The sequence below is a fragment of the Hyperolius riggenbachi genome, chromosome 2, assembly GCF_040937935.1.
Source record: "Hyperolius riggenbachi isolate aHypRig1 chromosome 2, aHypRig1.pri, whole genome shotgun sequence".
Lineage (NCBI taxonomy): Eukaryota > Metazoa > Chordata > Amphibia > Anura > Hyperoliidae > Hyperolius > Hyperolius riggenbachi.
The window spans coordinates 571,093,441-571,118,462 of NC_090647.1; the positions used below are offsets into that span (position 1 = coordinate 571,093,441).

Consider the following 25,022-nt stretch of genomic DNA (forward strand, 5'->3'; position numbering starts at 1 on the left):
GAGGTAGGCCTGAATAATTTATTGTTTTTTCGATCAAAATCGCAATCACGGAAACCATGCTTCCGTGAACGTGACGATTTCTCGCGATTTGCCTGGCAGCAGTGTACTAGTTCAGCCCAGCAGTCCATCTCCCGCTTGTCGCTCTGTAGCGACGGCTTAGCAGCTCTCACCAGCTCCTTCCTAGTGGCCGTCTCCACCCCCTACGTTATCACAGTCTTAGTTTCTCCCTCCGCCTTGCATAGCGCGTCATCGGTGGGCGGGCGGCTGCGGCAGGCACTCACTCTCGCTCCACCCAGCCTAATACGTCATCAGCTGGGCGGGCGGCAGACTCCGCCCACAGGTACTCGCTCTCTGTCTGCCTTGCATAGCGAGTCATCAGTGGGCGGGCGGCTGCGGCAGGCACTCACTCACTCTCGCTCCGCCCAGCCTAGTATGTCATAAGCTGGGTGGGCGGTAGACTGCGCCCATTGGGCCACGAGTGGAGGAGGGGGGACGGAGCAGTGGGCCACGAGCGGAGGAGGGGGAAGGGACGGAGCAGGGGGCAAGAGCGGAGGAGGGGGAAGGGACGGAGCAGGGGACCATGAGCGGAGGAGGGGGAAGGGACGGAGCAGGGGGCCACGAGCGGAGGAGGGGGAAGAGACGGAGCAGGGGGCCACGAGCGGAGGAGGGGGAAGGGACGGAGCAGGGAGCCACGAGCGGAGGAGGGAGAAGGGACGGAGCAGGGGGTAATGAGCGCAGGAGGGGGAAGTGACGGAGCAAGGGGCCATGAGCGGAGGAGGGGGAAGGGACAGAGCAGGGGGCAACGAGCGGAGGAGGGGGAAGGGACAGAGCAGGGGGCCACGAGCGGAGGAGGGGGAAGGGACGGAGCAGGGGGCCACGAGCGGAGGAGGGAGAAGGGACGAGCTGGGGGCCACGAGCGGAGGAGGGAGAAGGGATGGAGCAGGGGGCCACGAGCGGAGGAGGGGGAAGGGACAGAGCAGGGGGCCACGAGCGGAGGAGGGGGAAGGGACAGAGCAGGGGGCCACGAGCGGAGGAGGGGGAAGGGACGGAGCAGGGGGCCACGAGCGGAGGAGGGAGAAGGGACGAGCTGGGGGCCACGAGCGGAGGAGGGAGAAGGGATGGAGCAGGGGGCCACGAGCGGAGGAGGGGGAAGGGACAGAGCAGGGGGCCATGAGCGGAGGAGGGGGAAGGGACGAGCTGGGGGCCACGAGCGGAGGAGGGAGAAGGGACGAGCTGGGGGCCACGAGCGGAGGAGGGGGAAGGGACGGAGCAGGGGGCCACGAGCGGAGGAGGGGGAAGGGACGGAGCAGGGGGTAATGAGCGGAGGAGGGAGAAGGGACAGAGCAGGGGGCCACGAGCGGAGGAGGGGGAAGGGACAGAGCAGGGGGCCACGAGCGGAGGAGGGGGAAGGGACAAGCTGGGGGCCACGAGCGGAGGAGGGAGAAGGGATGGAGCAGGGGGCCACGAGCGGAGAAGGGGGAAGGGACAGAGCAGGGGGTAATGAGCGGAGGAGGGGGAAGGGACGGAGCAGGTAACAGCAATAGCGAGGGAGATCTGGAGGCTGCAGCACTGGCTGACCTGTACACTGGCTGACCTATGGCTGACCTGTACACTGGCTAACCTATGGCTGACCTGTACACTGGCTGACCTGTACACTGGCTGACCTATGGCTGTCCTGTACACTGGCTGACCTATGGCTGACCTGTACACTGGCTGACCTATGGCTGACCTGTACACTGGCTAACCTATGGCTGACCTGTACACTGGCTAACCTATGGCTGACCTGTACACTGGCTGACCTATGGCTGACCTGTACACTGGCTGACCTATGGCTGACCTGTACACTGGCTAACCTATGGCTGACCTGTACACTGGCTAACCTATGGCTGACCTGTACACTGGCTGACCTATGGCTGTCCTGTACACTGGCTGACCTATGGCTGACCTGTACACTGGCTGACCTATGGCTGACCTGTACACTGGCTAACCTATGGCTGACCTGTACACTGGCTGACCTATGGCTGACCTGTACACTGGCTGACCTATGGCTGACCTGTACACTGGCTAACCTATGGCTGACCTGTACACTGGCTAACCTATGGATGACCTGTACACTGGCTGACCTATGGCTGACCTGTACACTGGCTGACCTATGGCTGACCTGTACACTGGCTGACCTATGGCTGACCTGTACACTGGCTGACCTATGGCTGTCCTGTACACTGGCTAACCTATGGCTGACCTGTACACTGGCTAACCTATGGCAGACCTGTACACTGGCTAACCTATGGCTGACCTGTACACTGGCTAACCTATGGCTGACCTGTACACTGGCTAACCTATGGCTGTCCTGTACACTGGCTAACCTATGGCTGACCTGTACACTGGCTAACCTATGGCTGACCTGTACACTGGCTAACCTATGGCTGTCCTGTACACTGGCTAACCTATGGCTGACCTGTACACTGGCTAACCTATGGCTGACCTGTACACTGGCTAACCTATGGCTGACCTGTACACTGGCTAACCTATGGCTGACCTGTACACTGGCTGACCTATGGCTGTCCTGTACACTGGCTAACCTATGGCTGACCTGTACACTGGCTAACCTATGGCTGACCTGTACACTGGCTGACCTATGGCTGACCTGTACACTGGCTGACCTATGGCTGACCTGTACACTGGCTAACCTATGGCTGACCTGTACACTGGCTGACCTATGGCTGACCTGTACACTGGCTGACCTATGGCTGTCCTGTACACTAGCTAACCTATGGCTGACCTGTACACTGGCTGACCTATGGCTGACCTGTACACTGGCTGACCTATGGCTGACCTGTACACTGGCTGACCTATGGCTGACCTGTACACTGGCTAACCTATGGCTCACCTGTACACTGGCTAACCTATGGCTGACCTGTACACTGGCTAACCTATGGCTGACCTGTACACTGGCTAACCTATGGCTGACCTGTACACTGGCTAACCTATGGCTGACCTGCACACTGGCTAACCTATGGCTGACCTGTACACTGGCTGACCTATGGCTGTCCTGTACACTGGCTAACCTATGGCTGACCTGCACACTGGCTAACCTATGGCTGACCTGTACACTGGCTGACCTATGGCTGTCCTGTACACTGGCTAACCTATGGCTGACCTGTACAAGGGCTAACCTATGGCTGACCTGTACACTGGCTGACCTATGGCTGACCTGTACACTGGCTGACCTATGGCTGACCTGTACACAGGCTAACGTATGGCTGACCTGTACACTGGCTAACCTATGGCTGACCTGTACACTGGATGACCTATGGCTGACCTGTACACTGGCTGACCTATGGCTGACCTTTACACTGGCTGACCTGTACACTGGCTGACCTATGGCTGACCTGTACACTGGCTGACCTATGGTTGACCTGTACACTGGCTGACCTGTACACTGGCTAACCTATGGCTGACCTGTACACTGGCTAACCTATGGCTGACCTGTACACTGGCTGACCTATGGCTGACCTGTACACTGGCTAACCTATGGCTGACCTGTACACTGGCTAACCTATGGCTGACCTGTACACTGGCTGACCTATGGCTGACCTGTACACTGGCTGACCTATGGCTGACCTGTACACTGGCTAACGTATGGCTGACCTGTACACTGGCTAACCTATGGCTGACCTGTACACTGGCTGACCTGTACACTGGATGACCTATGGCTGACCTGTACACTGGCTGACCTTTACACTGGCTGACCTGTACACTGGCTGACCTGTACACTGGCTGACCTATGGCTGACCTGTACACTGGCTGACCTGTACACTGGATGACCTATGGCTGACCTGTACACTGGCTGACCTTTACACTGGCTGACCTGTACACTGGCTGACCTGTACACTGGCTGACCTATGGCTGACCTGTACACTGGATGACCTATGGCTGACCTGTACACTGGTTAACCTATGGCTGAACTGTACACTGGCTAACCTATGGCTGACCTGCACACTGGCTAACCTATGGCTGACCTGTACTCTGGCTGACCTATGGCTGTCCTGTACACTGGCTAACCTATGGCTGACCTGTACACTGGCTAACCTATGGCTGACCTGTACACTGGCTAGCCTATGGCTGACCTGTACACTGGCTGACCTGTACACTGGCTGACCTATGGCTGACCTGTACACTGGCTAGCCTATGGCTGACCTGTACACTGGCTAGCCTATGGCTGACCTGTACACTGGCTGACCTGTACACTGGCTGACCTATGGCTGACCTGTACACTGGCTGACCTATGGCTGACCTGTACACTGGCTGACCTATGGCTGTCCTGTACACTGGCTAACCTATGGCTGACCTGTACACTAGCTAACCTATGGCTGTCCTGTACACTGGCTAACCTATGGCTGTCCTGTACACTGGCTAACCTATGGCTGACCTGTACACTGGCTAACCTATGGCTGACCTGTACACTGGCTAACCTATGGCTGACCTGTACACTGGCTGACCTATGGCTGTCCTGTACACTGGCTAACCTATGGCTGACCTGTACACTGGCTAACCTATGGCTGACCTGTACACTGGCTAACCTATGGCTGACCTGTACACTGGCTGACCTATGGCTGACCTGTACACTGGCTGACCTATGGCTGACCTGTACACTGGCTGACCTATGGCTGACCTGTACACTGGCTGACCTATGGCTGACCTGTACACTGGCTGACCTATGGCTGTCCTGTACACTAGCTAACCTATGGCTGACCTGTACACTGGCTGACCTATGGCTGACCTGTACACTGGCTGACCTATGGCTGACCTGTACACTGGCTGACCTATGGCTGACCTGTACACTGGCTGACCTATGGCTGACCTGTACACTGGCTGACCTATGGCTGACCTGTACACTGGCTGACCTATGGCTGACCTGTACACTGGCTGACCTATGGCTGACCTGTACACTGGCTAACCTATGGCTGACCTGTACACTGGCTAACCTATGGCTGACCTGTACACTGGCTGACCTATGGCTGTCCTGTACACTGGCTAACCTATGGCTGACCTGTACACTGGCTAACCTATGGCTGTCCTGTACACTGGCTGACCTGTACACTGGCTGACCTATGGCTGACCTGTACACTGGCTAACGTATGGCTGACCTGTACACTGGCTAACCTATGGCTGACCTGTACACTGGCTGACCTGTACACTGGATGACCTATGGCTGACCTGTACACTGGCTGACCTATGGCTGACCTTTACACTGGCTGACCTATGGTTGACCTGTACACTGGCTGACCTGTACACTGGCTGACCTGCACACTGGCTAACCTATGGCTGACCTGTACACTGGCTGACCTATGGCTGTCCTGTACACTGGCTAACCTATGGCTGACCTGTACACTGGCTAACCTATGGCTCACCTGTACACTGGCTGACCTGTACACTGGCTGACCTATGGCTGACCTGTACACTGGCTAACCTATGGCTGACCTGTACACTGGCCAGCCTATGGCTGACCTGTACACTGGCTGACCTATGGCTGACCTGTACACTGGCTAACCTATGGCTGACCTGTACACTGGCTGACCTATGGCTGACCTGTACACTGGATGACCTATGGCTGACCTGTACACTGGCTAACCTATGGCTGACCTGTACACTGGCTAACCTATGGCTGACGTGTACACTGGCTAACCTATGGCTGTCCTGTACACTGGCTAACCTATGGCTGTCCTGTACACTGGCTAACCTATGGCTGACCTGTACACTGGCTAACCTATGGCTGACCTGTACACTGGCTAACCTATGGCTGACCTGTACACTGGCTGACCTATGGCTGTCCTGTACACTGGCTGACCTATGGCTGACCTGTACACTGGCTAACCTATGGCTGACCTGTACACTGGCTGACCTATGGCTGACCTGTACACTGGCTAACCTATGGCTGACCTGTACACTGGCTGACCTATGGCTGACCTGTACACTGGCTGACCTATGGCTGACCTGTACACTGGCTGACCTATGGCTGTCCTGTACACTAGCTAACCTATGGCTGACCTGTACACTGGCTGACCTATGGCTGACCTGTACACTGGCTGACCTATGGCTGACCTGTACACTGGCTGACCTATGGCTGACCTGTACACTGGCTAACCTATGGCTGACCTGTACACTGGCTAACCTATGGCTGACCTGTACACTGGCTAACCTATGGCTGACCTGTACACTGGCTAACCTATGGCTGACCTGTACACTGGCTGACCTATGGCTGTCCTGTACACTGGCTAACCTATGGCTGACCTGTACACTGGCTAACCTATGGCTGACCTGTACACTGGCTGACCTATGGCTGACCTGTACACTGGCTGACCTATGGCTGACCTGTACACTGGCTAACGTATGGCTGACCTGTACACTGGCTAACCTATGGCTGACCTGTACACTGGCTGACCTGTACACTGGCTGACCTATGGCTGACCTGTACACTGGCTGACCTATGGCTGACCTTTACACTGGCTGACCTGTACACTGGCTGACCTATGGCTCACCTGTACACTGGCTGACCTATGGTTGACCTGTACACTGGCTGACCTGTACACTGGCTAACCTGCACACTGGCTAACCTATGGCTGACCTGTACACTGGCTAACCTATGGCTGACCTGTACACTGGCTAACCTGTACACTGGCTGACCTATGGCTGACCTGTACACTGGCTAACCTATGGCTGACCTGTACACTGGCCAGCCTATGGCTGACCTGTACACTGGCTGACCTGTACACTGGCTGACCTATGGCTGACCTGTACACTGGCTAACCTATGGCTGACATGTACACTGGCTGACCTATGGCTGACCTGTACACTGGATGACCTATGGCTGACCTGTACACTGGTTAACCTATGGCTGAACTGTACACTGGCTAACCTATGGCTGACCTGTACACTGGCTAACCTATGGCTGACCTGTACACTGGCTGACCTATGGCTGACCTGTACACTGGCTAACCTATGGCTGACCTGTACACTGGCTAACCTATGGCTGACCTCTACAATGGCTGACCTATGGCTGACCCGTACACTGGCTGACCTATGGCTGACCTGTACACTGGCTGACCTATGGTTGACCTGTACACTGGCTGACCTGTACACTGGCTGACCTGTACACTGGCTAACCTATGGCTGACCTGTACACTGGCTGACCTATGGCTGACCTGTACACTGGTTAACCTATGGCTGACCTGTACACTGGCTAACCTATGGCTGACCTGTACACTGGCTGACCTATGGCTGACCTGTACACTGGCTAACCTATGGCTGACCCGTACACTGGCTAACCTATGGCTTACCTGTACACTGGCTGACCTTTACACTGGCTAACCTATGGCTGACCTGTACACTGGCTAATCTATGGCTGACCTGTACACTGGCTAACCTATGTCTGACCTGTACACTGGCTAACCTATGGCTGACCTGTACACTGGCTAACCTATGGCAGACCTGTACACTGGCTGACCTATGGCTGACATGTACACTGGCTGACCTATGGCTGACCTGTACACTGGATGACCTATGGCTGACCTGTACACTGGCTGACCTATGGCTGACCTGTACACTGACTGACCTATGGCTGACCTTTACACTGGCTGACCTATGGCTGATCTGTACACTGGCTGACCTGTACACTGGCTGACCTGTACACTGGCTGACCTATGGCTGACCTGTACACTGGCTGACCTGTACACTGGCTGACCTGTACACTGGCTGACCTATGGCTGACCTGTACACTGGCTGACCTGTACACTGGCTGACCTGTACACTGGCTGACCTGTACACTGGCTGACATATGGCTGACCTGTACACTGGCTGAAGTGTACACTGGCTGACCTATGGCTGACATGTACACTGGCTGACCTATGGCTGACCTGTACACTGGCTGACCTATGGTTGACCTGTACACTGGCACACCTGTACACTGGCTGACCTGTACACTGGCTGACCTATGCCTGACCTGTACACTGGCTGACCTGTACACTGGCTGACCTATGGCTGACCTGTACACTGGCTGACCTGTACACTGGCTGATCTGTACACTGGCTGACCTATGGCTGACCTGTACACTGGCTGACCTGTACACTGGCTGACCTATGGCTGACCTGTACACTGGCTAACCTATGGCTGACCTGTACACTGGCCAGCCTATGGCTGACCTGTACACTGGCTGACCTGTACACTGGCTGACCTGTACACTGGCTAACCTATGGCTGACCTGTACACTGGCTAACCTATGGCTGACCTGTACACTGGCTAACCTATGGCTGACCTGTACACTGGCTGACCTATGGCTGACCTGTACACTGGCTGACCTATGGCTGACCTGTACACTGGCTGACCTATGGCTGACCTGTACACTGGCTGACCTATGGCTGACCTGTACACTGGCTGACCTATGGCTGTCCTGTACACTAGCTAACCTATGGCTGACCTGTACACTGGCTGACCTATGGCTGACCTGTACACTGGCTGACCTATGGCTGACCTGTACACTGGCTGACCTATGGCTGACCTGTACACTGGCTGACCTATGGCTGACCTGTACACTGGCTGACCTATGGCTGACCTGTACACTGGCTGACCTATGGCTGACCTGTACACTGGCTGACCTATGGCTGACCTGTACACTGGCTAACCTATGGCTGACCTGTACACTGGCTAACCTATGGCTGACCTGTACACTGGCTGACCTATGGCTGTCCTGTACACTGGCTAACCTATGGCTGACCTGTACACTGGCTAACCTATGGCTGTCCTGTACACTGGCTGACCTGTACACTGGCTGACCTATGGCTGACCTGTACACTGGCTAACGTATGGCTGACCTGTACACTGGCTAACCTATGGCTGACCTGTACACTGGCTGACCTGTACACTGGATGACCTATGGCTGACCTGTACACTGGCTGACCTATGGCTGACCTTTACACTGGCTGACCTATGGTTGACCTGTACACTGGCTGACCTGTACACTGGCTGACCTGCACACTGGCTAACCTATGGCTGACCTGTACACTGGCTGACCTATGGCTGTCCTGTACACTGGCTAACCTATGGCTGACCTGTACACTGGCTAACCTATGGCTCACCTGTACACTGGCTGACCTGTACACTGGCTGACCTATGGCTGACCTGTACACTGGCTAACCTATGGCTGACCTGTACACTGGCCAGCCTATGGCTGACCTGTACACTGGCTGACCTATGGCTGACCTGTACACTGGCTAACCTATGGCTGACCTGTACACTGGCTGACCTATGGCTGACCTGTACACTGGATGACCTATGGCTGACCTGTACACTGGCTAACCTATGGCTGACCTGTACACTGGCTAACCTATGGCTGACGTGTACACTGGCTAACCTATGGCTGTCCTGTACACTGGCTAACCTATGGCTGTCCTGTACACTGGCTAACCTATGGCTGACCTGTACACTGGCTAACCTATGGCTGACCTGTACACTGGCTAACCTATGGCTGACCTGTACACTGGCTGACCTATGGCTGTCCTGTACACTGGCTGACCTATGGCTGACCTGTACACTGGCTAACCTATGGCTGACCTGTACACTGGCTGACCTATGGCTGACCTGTACACTGGCTAACCTATGGCTGACCTGTACACTGGCTGACCTATGGCTGACCTGTACACTGGCTGACCTATGGCTGACCTGTACACTGGCTGACCTATGGCTGTCCTGTACACTAGCTAACCTATGGCTGACCTGTACACTGGCTGACCTATGGCTGACCTGTACACTGGCTGACCTATGGCTGACCTGTACACTGGCTGACCTATGGCTGACCTGTACACTGGCTAACCTATGGCTGACCTGTACACTGGCTAACCTATGGCTGACCTGTACACTGGCTAACCTATGGCTGACCTGTACACTGGCTAACCTATGGCTGACCTGTACACTGGCTGACCTATGGCTGTCCTGTACACTGGCTAACCTATGGCTGACCTGTACACTGGCTAACCTATGGCTGACCTGTACACTGGCTGACCTATGGCTGACCTGTACACTGGCTGACCTATGGCTGACCTGTACACTGGCTAACGTATGGCTGACCTGTACACTGGCTAACCTATGGCTGACCTGTACACTGGCTGACCTGTACACTGGCTGACCTATGGCTGACCTGTACACTGGCTGACCTATGGCTGACCTTTACACTGGCTGACCTGTACACTGGCTGACCTATGGCTCACCTGTACACTGGCTGACCTATGGTTGACCTGTACACTGGCTGACCTGTACACTGGCTAACCTGCACACTGGCTAACCTATGGCTGACCTGTACACTGGCTAACCTATGGCTGACCTGTACACTGGCTAACCTGTACACTGGCTGACCTATGGCTGACCTGTACACTGGCTAACCTATGGCTGACCTGTACACTGGCCAGCCTATGGCTGACCTGTACACTGGCTGACCTGTACACTGGCTGACCTATGGCTGACCTGTACACTGGCTAACCTATGGCTGACATGTACACTGGCTGACCTATGGCTGACCTGTACACTGGATGACCTATGGCTGACCTGTACACTGGTTAACCTATGGCTGAACTGTACACTGGCTAACCTATGGCTGACCTGTACACTGGCTAACCTATGGCTGACCTGTACACTGGCTGACCTATGGCTGACCTGTACACTGGCTAACCTATGGCTGACCTGTACACTGGCTAACCTATGGCTGACCTCTACAATGGCTGACCTATGGCTGACCCGTACACTGGCTGACCTATGGCTGACCTGTACACTGGCTGACCTATGGTTGACCTGTACACTGGCTGACCTGTACACTGGCTGACCTGTACACTGGCTAACCTATGGCTGACCTGTACACTGGCTGACCTATGGCTGACCTGTACACTGGTTAACCTATGGCTGACCTGTACACTGGCTAACCTATGGCTGACCTGTACACTGGCTGACCTATGGCTGACCTGTACACTGGCTAACCTATGGCTGACCCGTACACTGGCTAACCTATGGCTTACCTGTACACTGGCTGACCTTTACACTGGCTAACCTATGGCTGACCTGTACACTGGCTAATCTATGGCTGACCTGTACACTGGCTAACCTATGTCTGACCTGTACACTGGCTAACCTATGGCTGACCTGTACACTGGCTAACCTATGGCAGACCTGTACACTGGCTGACCTATGGCTGACATGTACACTGGCTGACCTATGGCTGACCTGTACACTGGATGACCTATGGCTGACCTGTACACTGGCTGACCTATGGCTGACCTGTACACTGACTGACCTATGGCTGACCTTTACACTGGCTGACCTATGGCTGATCTGTACACTGGCTGACCTGTACACTGGCTGACCTGTACACTGGCTGACCTATGGCTGACCTGTACACTGGCTGACCTGTACACTGGCTGACCTGTACACTGGCTGACCTATGGCTGACCTGTACACTGGCTGACCTGTACACTGGCTGACCTGTACACTGGCTGACCTGTACACTGGCTGACATATGGCTGACCTGTACACTGGCTGAAGTGTACACTGGCTGACCTATGGCTGACATGTACACTGGCTGACCTATGGCTGACCTGTACACTGGCTGACCTATGGTTGACCTGTACACTGGCACACCTGTACACTGGCTGACCTGTACACTGGCTGACCTATGCCTGACCTGTACACTGGCTGACCTGTACACTGGCTGACCTATGGCTGACCTGTACACTGGCTGACCTGTACACTGGCTGATCTGTACACTGGCTGACCTATGGCTGACCTGTACACTGGCTGACCTGTACACTGGCTGACCTATGGCTGACCTGTACACTGGCTAACCTATGGCTGACCTGTACACTGGCCAGCCTATGGCTGACCTGTACACTGGCTGACCTGTACACTGGCTGACCTGTACACTGGCTAACCTATGGCTGACCTGTACACTGGCTGACCTATGGCTGACCTGTACACTGGTTAACCTATGGCTGACCTGTACACTGGCTAACCTATGGCTGACCTGTACACTGGCTGACCTATGGCTGACCTGTACACTGGCTAACCTATGGCTGACCCGTACACTGGCTAACCTATGGCTTACCTGTACACTGGCTGACCTGTACACTGGCTGACCTTTACACTGGCTAACCTATGGCTGACCTGTACACTGGCTAATCTATGGCTGACCTGTACACTGGCTAACCTATGTCTGACCTGTACACTGGCTAACCTATGGCTGACCTGTACACTGGCTAACCTATGGCAGACCTGTACACTGGCTGACCTATGGCTGACATGTACACTGGCTGACCTATGGCTGACCTGTACACTGGATGACCTATGGCTGACCTGTACACTGGCTGACCTATGGCTGACCTGTACACTGACTGACCTATGGCTGACCTTTACACTGGCTGACCTATGGCTGATCTGTACACTGGCTGACCTGTACACTGGCTGACCTGTACACTGGCTGACCTGTACACTGGCTGACCTGTACACTGGCTGACCTATGGCTGACCTGTACACTGGCTGACCTGTACACTGGCTGACATATGGCTGACCTGTACACTGGCTGAAGTGTACACTGGCTGACCTATGGCTGACATGTACACTGGCTGACCTATGGCTGACCTGTACACTGGCTGACCTATGGTTGACCTGTACACTGGCACACCTGTACACTGGCTGACCTATGGCTGACCTGTACACTGGCTGACCTATGCCTGACCTGTACACTGGCTGACCTGTACACTGGCTGACCTATGGCTGACCTGTACACTGGCTGACCTGTACACTGGCTGATCTGTACACTGGCTGACCTATGGCTGACCTGTACACTGGCTGACCTATAGCTGACCTGTACACTGGCTGACCTATGGCTGACCTGTACACTGGCTGACCTGTACACTGGCTGACCTGTACACTGGCTGACCTGTACACTGGCTGACCTATGGCTGACATGTACACTGGCTGACCTATGGCTGACCTGTACACTGGATGACCTATGGCTGACCTGTACACTGGTTAACCTATGGCTGACCTGTACACTGGTTAACCTATGGCTGACCTGTACACTGGCTAACCTATGGCTGACCTGTACACTGGCTGACCTATGGCTGACCTGTACACTGGCTGACCTATGGCTGACCTGTACACTGGCTAACCTATGGCTGACCTGTACACTGGCTAACCTATGGCTGACCTCTACAATGGCTGACCTATGGCTGACCCGTACACTGGCTGACCTATGGCTGACCTGTACACTGGCTGACCTATGGTTGACCTGTACACTGGCTGACCTGTACACTGGCTGACCTGCACACTGGCTGACCTATGGCTGACCTGTACACTGGCTGACCTATGGCTGTCCTGTACACTGGCTAATCTATGGCTGACCTGTACACTGGCTAACCTATGGCTGACCTGTGCACTGGCTGACCTGTACACTGGCTGACCTATGGCTGACCTGTACACTGGCTGACCTATGGCTGACCTGTACACTGGCTAACCTATGGCTGACCTGTACACTGGCTGACCTATGGCTGACCTGTACACTGGCTAACCTATGGCTGACCCGTACACTGGCTAACCTATGGCTTACCTGTACACTGGCTGACCTGTACACTGGCTGACCTTTACACTGGCTAACCTATGGCTGACCTGTACACTGGCTAATCTATGGCTGACCTGTACACTGGCTAACCTATGTCTGACCTGTACACTGGCTAACCTATGGCTGACCTGTACACTGGCTAACCTATGGCAGACCTGTACACTGGCTGACCTATGGCTGACATGTACACTGGCTGACCTATGGCTGACCTGTACACTGGCTGACCTATGGCTGACCTGTACACTGACTGACCTATGGCTGACCTTTACACTGGCTGACCTATGGCTGATCTGTACACTGGCTGACCTGTACACTGGCTGACCTGTACACTGGCTGACCTATGGCTGACCTGTACACTGGCTGACCTGTACACTGGCTGACCTGTACACTGGCTGACCTGTACACTGGCTGACATATGGCTGACCTGTACACTGGCTGAAGTGTACACTGGCTGACCTATGGCTGACATGTACACTGGCTGACCTATGGCTGACCTGTACACTGGCTGACCTATGGTTGACCTGTACACTGGCACACCTGTACACTGGCTGACCTATGCCTGACCTGTACACTGGCTGACCTGTACACTGGCTGACCTATGGCTGACCTGTACACTGGCTGACCTGTACACTGGCTGACCTATGGCTGACCTGTACACTGGCTGACCTATGGCTGACCTGTACACTGGCTGACCTATGGCTGACCTGTACACTGGCTGACCTGTACACTGGCTGACCTGTACACTGGCTGACCTGTACACTGGCTGACCTATGGCTGACCTGTACACTGGCTGACCTATGGTTGACCTGTACACTGGCTGACCTGTACACTGGCTGACCTATGGCTGACCTGTACACTGGCTGACCTGTACACTGGCTGACCTATGGCTGACCTGTACATTGGCTGACCTGTACACTGGCTGACCTATGGCTGACCTGTACACTGGCTGACCTGTACACGGGCTGACCTATAGCTGACCTGCACACTGGCTGACCTGTACACTGGCTGACCTGTACACGGGCTGACCTATAGCTGACCTGCACACTGGCTGACCTATGGCTGACCTGTACACTGGCTGACCTGTACACTGGCTGACCTATGGCTGACCTGTACACTGGCTGACCTATGGCTGACCTGTACATTGGCTGACCTATACTGTGGCACCTATATACTGGCTTACCTGTCCTGTGGCAACTATAGGTGGCTAAACTATACTAGGGGACATATATGTGGCTACCTATGCTGGGGGAAAACATACTTACCATCTGTGTGTGTTGATCCATCGTTGCGTATTAAAAATTGTGAAATGAATCGAAATTTGTGACAGAAATCTTGCAATTCAATCTTTTCTTAAAATCGTTCAGGCCTACTCAGAGGAGTGCAAACCTCAGCCAGAGGGGCCCCGCCAGGAGCCACACACACGTGGCCAAGCCAAAGAGCTCTGCCACACGGAGGAGTGCTGACCTCAGCCAGAGGGGCCCCGCCAGGAGCCACACACACGTGGCCAAGCCAAAGAGAAGGCCACATGGAGGAGTGCTGACCTCAGCCAGAGGGGCCCCGCCAGGAGCCCCACACACGTGGCCAAGCCAAAGAGAAGACTACTCAGAGGATTGCTGACCTCAGCCAGAGGGGCCCTGCCAGGAGCCACACACACGTGGCCAAGCCAAAGAGAAGGCCACATGGAGGACTGCTGACCTCAGCCAGAGGGGCCCCACCAGGAGCCACACACACGTGGCCAAGCCAAAGAGAAGACCACTCAGAGGATTGCTGACCTCAGCCAGAGGGGCCCTGCCAGGAGCCACACACGTGGCAAAGCCAAAGAGAAGACCACTCAGAGGAATGCTGACCTCAGCCAGAGGGGCCCCGCCAGGAGCCAAACACACGTGGCCAAGCCAAAGAGAAGACGACACGGAGGAGTGCTGACCTCAGCCAGAGGGGCCCCGCCAGGAGCCACACACACGTGGCCAAGCCAAAGAGAAGGCCAGACGGAGGAGTGCTGACCTCAGCCAGAGGGGCCCCGCCAGGAGCCACACACACGTGGCCAAGCCAAAGAGAAGGCCACACGGAGGAGTGCTGACCTCAGCCAGAGGGGCCCCGCCAGGAGCCACACACACGTGGCCAAGCCAAAGAGAAGGCCAGACGGAGGAGTGCTGACCTCAGCCAGAGGGGCCCCGCCAGGAGCCACACACACGTGGTCAAGCCAAAGAGAAGGCCACACGGAGGAGTGCTGACCTCAGCCAGAGGGGCCCCTCCAGGAGCCACACACACGTGGTCACGCCAAAGAGAAGGCTACTCGGAGGAGTGCTGACCTCAGCCAGAGGGGCCCCACCAGGAGCCACACACACGTAGCCACGCCAAGGAGAAGGCCACTCGGAGGAGTGCTGACCTCAGCCAGAGGGGCCCCACCAGGAGCCACACACACGTAGCCACGCCAAGGAGAAGGCCACTCGGAGGAGTGCTGATCTCAGCCAGAGGGGCCCCGCCAGGAGCCACACACACATGGCCAAGCCAAAGAGAAGGCCACTCGTAGGAGTGCTGACCTCAGCCAGAGGGGCCCCGCCAGGAGCCACACACACGTGGCCAAGCCAAAGAGAAGACCACACGGAGGAGTGCTGACCTCAGCCAGAGGGGCCCCGCCAGGAGCCACACACACGTGGCCAAGCCAAAGAGAAGGCCACTCGGAGGAGTGCTGACCTCAGCCAGAGGTGCCCCGCCAGGAGCCACACACACGTGGCAAAGCCAAAGAGAAGGCCACACGGAGGAGTGCTGACCTCAGCCAGAGGGGCCCCACCAGGAGCAACACACACGTGGCCAAGCCAAAGAGAAGACCACTCGGAGGAGTGCTGACCTCAGCCAGAGGGGCCCCGCCAGGAGCCACACACACGTGGCCAAGCCAAAGAGAAGGCCACTCGGAGGAGTGCTGACCTCAGCCAGAGGGGCCTCACCAGGAGCCAAAAACACGTGGCCAAGCCAAAGAGAAGACCACACGGAGGAGTGCTGACCTCAGCCAGAGGGGCCCCGCCAGGAGCCACACACACGTGGCCAAGCCAAAGAGAAGGCCACTCGGAGGAGTGCTGACCTCAGCCAGAGGGGCCCCACCAGGAGCAACACACACGTGGCCAAGCCAAAGAGAAGACCACTCGGAGGAGTGCTGACCTCAGCCAGAGGGGCCCCGCCAGGAGCCACACACACGTAGCCACGCCAAAGAGAAGACCACACGGAGGAGTGCTGACCTCAGTCACAGGGGCCCCGCCAGGAGCCACACACACACGTGGCCAAGCCAAAGAGAAGACCACACGGAGGAGTGCTGACCTCAGCCACAGGGGCCCCTCCAGGAGCCAAACACACGTGGCCAAGCCAAAGAGAAGACCACTCGGAGGAGTGCTGACCTCAGCCAGAGGGGCCCCGCCAAGAGCCACACACACGTGGCCAAGCCAAAGAGCTCAGCCAGAGGGGCCCCGCCAGGAGCCACACACACGTGGCCAAGCCAAAGAGAAGGCCACTCGGAGGAGTGCTGACCTCAGCCAGAGGGGCCCCGCCAGGAGCCACACACACGTGGCCAAGCCAACGAGCTCAGCCAGAGGGGCCCCGCCAGGAGCCACACACACGTGGTCACGCTGACGGCACCGGAAGCTCGCCCCAGCCGCCCGAAGCTCTGAGCAGTGCCGCCATCCACACATGCGGCCTCCCACTGGCATCACGGCTTGCAGCTCTCTGCGTTCCCCACCTCGGCCACCAGAGAAGCAGAGAGTCTGCTGAAGTGCTGTCTGGGAGTGAGCATTCCTTTTGGGTTTGGTAAGTTGAGGGGGTAGTGGGGGTGAGTTCTTGGTGGTGGCAGCTCCAGGGCTCACCTGCGCTCCCCCACTTTTGTGTAACAGGCAGGTTTGGGGGCCCCAGGCAGTGGCAAAGCTCGGGGCCCCCACTTGTTATGTGCACCCGTGTCTGAGTGCACTACATCTCCCAGGATTCAGCCCCATCCGGGCAGACTGGCACAGAACCCTCTCGGGAAAAAGGAAAGAGGGTGGTTTCTGCTTTACATCAGCTCTGCCTGCTGCTCCAACTCCTCCATACTCACCAAGAAATGCTCCCCTGAACGTGAACTCCTCCTTGTAACTGCATGCCAACATACTCGCCCGGGGCTTCTCCTCCTATGCCCTTGTTGGCGTGTACATTCCAGCTGATGCCGAGGTCAGAACTGCCCTCTGCGATCTCAGCAATACTGCCACACAGTGGGAGATGTCCCTCCCAGACTCCCTGTCCATCATCATGGGGGATCTCAGTAATACCGCCACACAGTGGGAGATGTCCCTCCCAGACTCACTGTTCATCATCATGGGGATCTCAGTAATACCGCCACACAGTGGGAGATGTCCCTCCCAGACTCACTGTTCATCATCATGGGGGATCTCAGTAATACCGCCACACAGTGGGAGATGTCCCTCCCAGACTCACTGTTCATCATCATGGGGGATCTCAGTAATACCGCCACACAGTGGGAGATGTCCCTCCCAGACTCGCTGCTCAACATCATGGGGGATCTCAGTAATACTGCCACACAGTGGGAGATGTCCCTCCCAGACTCGCTGTTCATCATCATGGGGGATCTCAGTAATACCGCCACACAGTGGGAGAGGTCCCTCCCAGACTCGCTGTTCATCATCATGGGGGATCTCAGTAATACCGCCACACAGTGGGAGATGTCCCTCCCAGACTCGCTGCTCAACATCATGGGGGATCTCAGTAATACCGCCACACAGTGGGAGATGTCCCTCCCAGACTCACTGTTCATCATCATGGGGGATCTTAGTAATACCGCCACACAGTGGGAGATGTCCCTCCCAGACTCGCTGTTCATCATCATGGGGGATCTCAGTAATACCGCCACACAGTGGGAGAGGTCCCTCCCAGACTCACTGTTCATCATCATGGGGGATCTCAGTAATACCGCCACACAGTGGGAGATGTCCCTCCCAGACTCCCTGCTCATCATCATGGGGGATCTCAGTAATACCGCCACACAGTGGGAGATGTCCCTCCCAGACTCACTGTTCATCATCATGGGGGATCTCAGTAATACCGCCACACAGTGGGAGATGTCCCTCCCAGACTCACTGTTCATCATCATGGGGGATCTCAGTAATACCGCCACACAGTGGGAGATGTCCCTCCCAGACTGACTGTTCATCATCATGGGGGATCTCAGTAATACCGCCACACAGTGGGAGATGTCCCTCCCAGACTCACTGTTCATCATCATGGGGGATCTCAGTAATACCGCCACACAGTGGGAGATGTCCCTCCCAGACTCCCTGCTCATCATCATGGGGGATCTCAGTAATACCGCCACACAGTGGGAGATGTCCCTCCCAGACTCACTGTTCATCATCATGGGGGATCTCAGTAATACCGCCACACAGTGGGAGATGTCCCTCCCAGACTCCCTGTTCATCATCATGGGGGATCTCAGTAATACTGCCACACAGTGGGAGAGGTCCCTCCCAGACTCCCTGTCCATCATCATGGGGGATCTCAGTAATACCGCCACACAGTGGGAGATGTCCCTGCCAGACTCACTGTTCATCATCATGGGGGATCTCAGTAATACCACCACACAGTGGGAGATGTCCCTCCCAGACTCACTGTTCATCATCATGGGGGATCTCAGTAATACTGCCACACAGTGGGAGAGGTCCCTCCCAGAGAGCGTGTGTGTGTGTGTGTGTGTGTGTGTGTGTGTGTGTGTGTGTGTGTGTGTGTGTGTGTGTGTGTGTGTGTGTGTGTGTGTGTGTGTGCGTGCGTGCGTGCGTGCGTCTCTTGGAAACGCCTTGACCAATTTGAACGAAACTTGGTACGCAGATCCCTTACTATCTGGGATGATATGTTCTGGGGGTTTCGAGTCCCCCCTGCACACCTGGGCGGAGCTACAAACAGCCAATCAGATTCAAGTCAATAGAAAAAAATGTAAAAGGCTGCCATTCTCACAGTAATCAAGCCTGAGTCCCCACACTTGGCACAGTTGGTCACTTGGTGACCGAGGTTACAAATCCAGGAAAAGTGGGCGGAGCATTAAACAGCCAATCAAATTTCAGCCGTTCATTTTAAATGGGAAAATGAAAACTGCAGCCATTCTTAGACTATTAATCGCAGGGTTCTCAAACTTGGCACACTTGGTCACTGGGTGACTGAGATTAATATTCAGGAAAGTGGGTGGAGTCTGCAACAGCCAATCAAAAGTCACCTATTGATTTTCAAGGGGAATATTTAAACTGCTGCCACATACAGCCATTTCCTTGGTGGATAAACTGCTTCCATTCACACATTTTTGATGCCAGGAACCTGACAGCTCACAAACTTGGTCATTGAGTGACTGTGTGTTATGGTTACAAAAAGTGGGCGGAGCCAAAACAACTTTTACTGGGAAAATATAAACTGCAGCCATTCTTACACTGGTAATGGCAGTGTTCTCAAACTTTGCACAGTTGGTTACTGGGTGACTGGGATTAATATTCAGAAAAGTGTGTGGAGCCTAAAAAAGCCAATCAAAATTTGCCTATTGATTTTCAAAGTGAATATTAAAATTGCTGACATTCTTGCACTGTTTATTGCACAAGCCTCAAACCTGATACAGTCAGTCATTGGGTGACTGGGGTCCAATATCACTAAAGGGGGTGGAGCCACAAACAGCCAATCAGATTTGGTAGATTGATTTCAGGCATTCTGTTAATGGCAGGGTTCTCAAACTTGACACAATTGGCCACTGGGTGACTGGGGCTAATATTCAGGAAAGTGGGTGGAGCCTACAACAGCCAATCAAAATTCACCTATTGATTTTCAAGGGAAATATTAACATTGCTGCCATTCTTACACTCTTAATAGCAGAGGCCTAAAATCTGCTACAGTCAGTCACTGGGAGATTGGGATTTAAATTCTGAAAAGGGGGCAGGCTACAAACAGCCAATCAGATTTAATTTCAATGGGAAAATGCAACTTATTGATGCCAAGGACCCCAGAGCTCATAAACTTGGTCATTAAGTGACTGTATGTCAAGGTTAGAAATAGTGGGCGGAGCCAAAAACAACTAACTTTTTAAATTGGAAAATTTAAACTGCAACCATTCTTATACTGTTAATGACAGGGTTCCCAAACTTTACCCAGATGGTCACTGGGTGACTATGATTAATATTCAGGGAAGTGGGTGGAGCCTATAATAGCCAATCAAAATTCACTTGTTGATTTTCAAGAGGAATATTTAAATCGCTGCCATTTTTACACTGTTAATAGCAGATGCTTCAATCCTGCTACAGTTGATATTGTGTGACTGGGGTTCAAATGCAGGAGAGGGGAGGAGCCGCAAACAGCCAATCTGATTTAATTTCTATGGGAATATACAAATTATTGATGCCAAGGACCCCAACGCTCACAAACTTGGTCATTGAGTGTTTGTGCGTTAGGGTTAGAAAAAGTAGGTGGAGCTAACACCAACCAAATACATACCTGGGCAACGCCGGGTCGGGTCATAAGCTAGTAGCCTATAAACAACAAGAAATTTCTCTAAAAACACCACACCACTCAAGGGATAATTTCATTCATCTTTATTCAACTACAACCGTAATAAAACCACTTAAACACATGGGGGGCGGGTGACCATACCATCAATCAGGGCTGTGGGGTCGGAGTAAGAGTCGAGGAGTCGGAGCAGTTTTGGGTACCCGGAGTCGGTGATTTCATAAACTGAGGAGTCGGAGTCAGATGACTTTGTACAAAAGCCACAGCCCTGGTAAGTATTAGACTATGGCCTCGATTCATAAAGCATTACCTCATGCGGTAATGCTGAAACCAGCAGACTTTACCGACCACTTAGCAAAATGTCAATTCATAAAGGCTGTTACCGCATGAAAAGCTGACATTACCGACCAGGGAGATAAATTACCGACTTGGCTGCAGTTACCGACAACACATGTCAGTAAATTGTCAGCAAATGTCAATTCATAAAGCCTTCAACATGCGGCAAGCCTGGCGGTAGTTACCGACACCTCTGGTGAGGCGATAACAAGTTACCGACAGCTCTGACAGCTCTGATTAATGCAAAGTGCAGAGAGCCGAAGTCTGTTTGAGTCATCTGTGGAGAGAGACAGAGAGCCCTCTGTGTGAATCATTTCAGCAGGCAGGGAAAGACTGTGTGACTCATCTGTCTGAGTCATCAGTGGAAAGAGCCGGCTGTGTGAGTAATTTCTGCAGGCAGGGAAAGACTGTGTGACTCATCTGTCTGAGTCATCAGTGGGAGAGCCAGAGAGAGCCGTCTCTGTGATTCATTTCTGCAGAGCAAAGAGGGAATCGGGACACTGCTCTACTCTACCGCTCAATGGGCTGCGGTAATTTACCGACCTCCAAGGGCAGCTGGGGAAATCTTTATGAATTAGCACACAGACCGGGAAAATACCGAGTGCGGTATTTTCCCGACAAGATTTTTGTTATCGCACTGCTCTTTATGAATCGAGGCCAAAGGAGTCGGAGTTGAGGAGTTGGGAGTCGGAACCATTTTGGGTACCCGGAGTTGGAGTCGGAGGTTTCATAGACTGAGGAGTCGGAGTCAGAAGATTTTTGTACCGACTCCACAGCCCTGCCATCAATCATAAATAATCAGCACCCCCCATGTTTTTAAGTGTTTTTTATGATGGTTGTACCTGCTCCGCCAGAAACGCCAACACCCTCGACCACTGCTACGCGGTCCTGAGAGATGCATACAAAGCCATCCCGCGGGCAGCACTAGGCTCATCTGACCGCTGCCTCATCCACCCGATACCCACTTACAGGAGGCGCCTGCAAACTGCTCCTCAAGTCCACCAAAGTGTGGTCAGCTACAACTCCAAGCCTGCTCCTGCTGTATGCACTGGAAGGCCCTGGTAGCAGCATTCTGGAATAAGGATACCTGAGAATACTTAGCTCTTTTTCATTCATAAAAAATACAAATAGCAGCAGCAATCAAATACCACCAAAAGAAAGCTCTATTTGTGAGAAGAAAAGGGGGTGAAACTCATTTGGGTGGTAAGTTGTATGACGGAGCAATAAAACATTAAAGTTGTGAAGAGCTGAATTGTAAAAAATGGCCTGGTCACTAAAGGGGTGCAAACCTCTGGGCCTCAACTGGTTAAAGTGGAACCCAAGTGATATGGAAGCTGCCATATGTATTTCCTTTTAACCACTTGAGGACCATGGTGTTAAACCCCCCTAGTGACCAGGCCATTTTCCCTAATCAGGCCACTGCAGCTTTAAGGCCTTGCTTCAAGGCCGCACAACTCAGCACACAGTGATTCCACCCCATCCCCCACTCTCCCCACCAACAGAGCTTTCTGCTGGTGGGGTCAGATCACCCCCCAGATGTTTGTTTATTTATAAATAAATATTTATGTCTTTACTTTTTATTACATTTCTTTGTTTTTAGTAATTATTTTAATTCCCCTCCTTCCCCCGTCTGCCTAACACAGCGATTGGCTGTCATAAGCTTCAGCCTATCATTAATGATCGCTCCTCTGTCCCCCACGGGGACAACCATGTCGCTCGGCAGTCCCCAGTACAGCGCTGCCTTAGATCGCAGCGCTGTACTAACTAATTAGATGGCGGTTTCATCGTCTAACAGTCTCCGAGCGGCGATCACTGCTGGGAGACTGAAGCTCCGCCTTCCAAGTGGAGATGTGCGTGCGCGGTCTCTTTCAGAACCCAGCCCAAGGACTTGACCCTAATTGACGTTAGGCGGTCCTGGGGCTGCCGCTGCGGTCACGCCCGTTGGCGTGACGCAGTCGTTATGTAGTTAAACAATGTAGATTGCCTGGCAGGCCTGCTGATCTATTTGGCTGCAGTCGTGTCTGAATCACACAAGCATGCAGCTAGTCTTGTCAGTTCTGGTAGCCAGACAACTGGTATTGCTTAAAAGGCAATTAATATAACAGCCTCCATATCACTCTCAACTCGGGCTCACTTTAATCTATTTTAATTATAATTTTTATTTATGGCCACTAGATGGTGCCATAACATTATCCTGGGTCACCTGGGAAGTTTTTGATCATTTTTTTCTTTTCACTTTACTTTCATTATTATGAATGAACATGGCTCCTGATTGGAACCATGTTTATTCATATCCATTGACTTTGATTGGCTCAGGGCTCAGATGTTCCCATTCACAAATCTCAGATATATAAGTCCAGCCGTGTACAAATGGCAGGTGCGCGCCATGGATTGTCAGGAAGCGCCTGTACACCAGGTTTACAAGATAGAGGCACAAACAGGACGCGTATATATATCACCAGTTTCTGTGAAGAGCTTAAGATGACAAAAATCTAACAAGTCTACAGAGCATAACCCCGAATCAGGCCAGTCTGTGAGCAGCAATACAGCCACACCAGCAATAACCATCCACATTATCCTATATTACTGCTGATTACTCACCTGTTCTGCCCTCTGTAACATTGTCCTCCTCTTTACTTGTCCTCATCATGCCTCCCTCCTCCATAGACTGCTGATCACTCCTCACATACGTCTCTTCTTCTTCCTCTTTACTTGTCCTCATCATGTCTCCCTCCTCCATAGCCTGCTGATCACTCCTCACATATGTCTCTTCTTCTTCCTCTTTACTTGTCCTCATCATGTCACCCTCCTCCATAGACTGCTGATCACTCCTCACATACGTCACTTCTTCTTCCTCTTTACTTGTCCTAATCATGTCTCCCTCCTCCATAGACTGCTGATCACTCCTCACATATGTCTCTTCTTCTTCCTCTTTACTTGTCCTCATCATGTCTCCCTCCTCCATAGACTGCTGATCACTCCTCACATACATCTCTTCTTCCTCCTCTTTAATTTTCACCATCATGTCTCCCCCCTCCATAGTCTGCTGATCACTCCTCACATACGTCTCTTCTTCTTCCTCTTTAATTTTCACCATCATGACACCCTCCTCCATAGAATGCTGATCATTCCTCACATATGTCTCTTCTTCCTCCTCTTTAATTTTCACCATCATGTCACCCTCCTCCATAGACTGCTGATCACTCCTCACATATGTCTCTTCTTCTTCCTCTTTACTTGTCCTCATCATGCCTCCCTCCTCCATAGACTGCTGATCACTCCTCACATACGTCTCTTCTTCCTCCTCTTTACTTGTCCTCATCATGCCTCCCTCCTCCATAGACTGCTGATCACTCCTCACATATGTCTCTTCTCCTTCCTCTTTACTTGTCCTCATCATGTCTCCCTCCTCCATAGACTGCTGATCACTCCTCACATATGTCTCTTCTTCTTCCTCTTTACTTGTCCTCATCATGCCTCCCTCCTCCATAGACTGCTGATCACTCCTCACATACGTCTCTTC

The 25,022-nt window shown here is 53.6% G+C and overlaps 1 protein-coding gene across 1 annotated transcript in view; it reads right to left on the reverse strand.

The window, feature by feature from the left end:
* The window catches only part of LOC137545320 (zinc finger protein 84-like), a 30,756-nt gene extending 6,160 nt beyond the window's left edge, over positions 1 to 24,596 (reverse strand). Inside the window, exon 1 of the mRNA XM_068266433.1 lies at positions 24,490 to 24,596. Within this exon, the coding sequence (XP_068122534.1) occupies positions 24,490 to 24,596 (107 nt within the window). The remainder of the gene's footprint in view (positions 1 to 24,489) is intronic.
* Between the last annotated feature and the right edge of the window lie 426 nt (positions 24,597 to 25,022).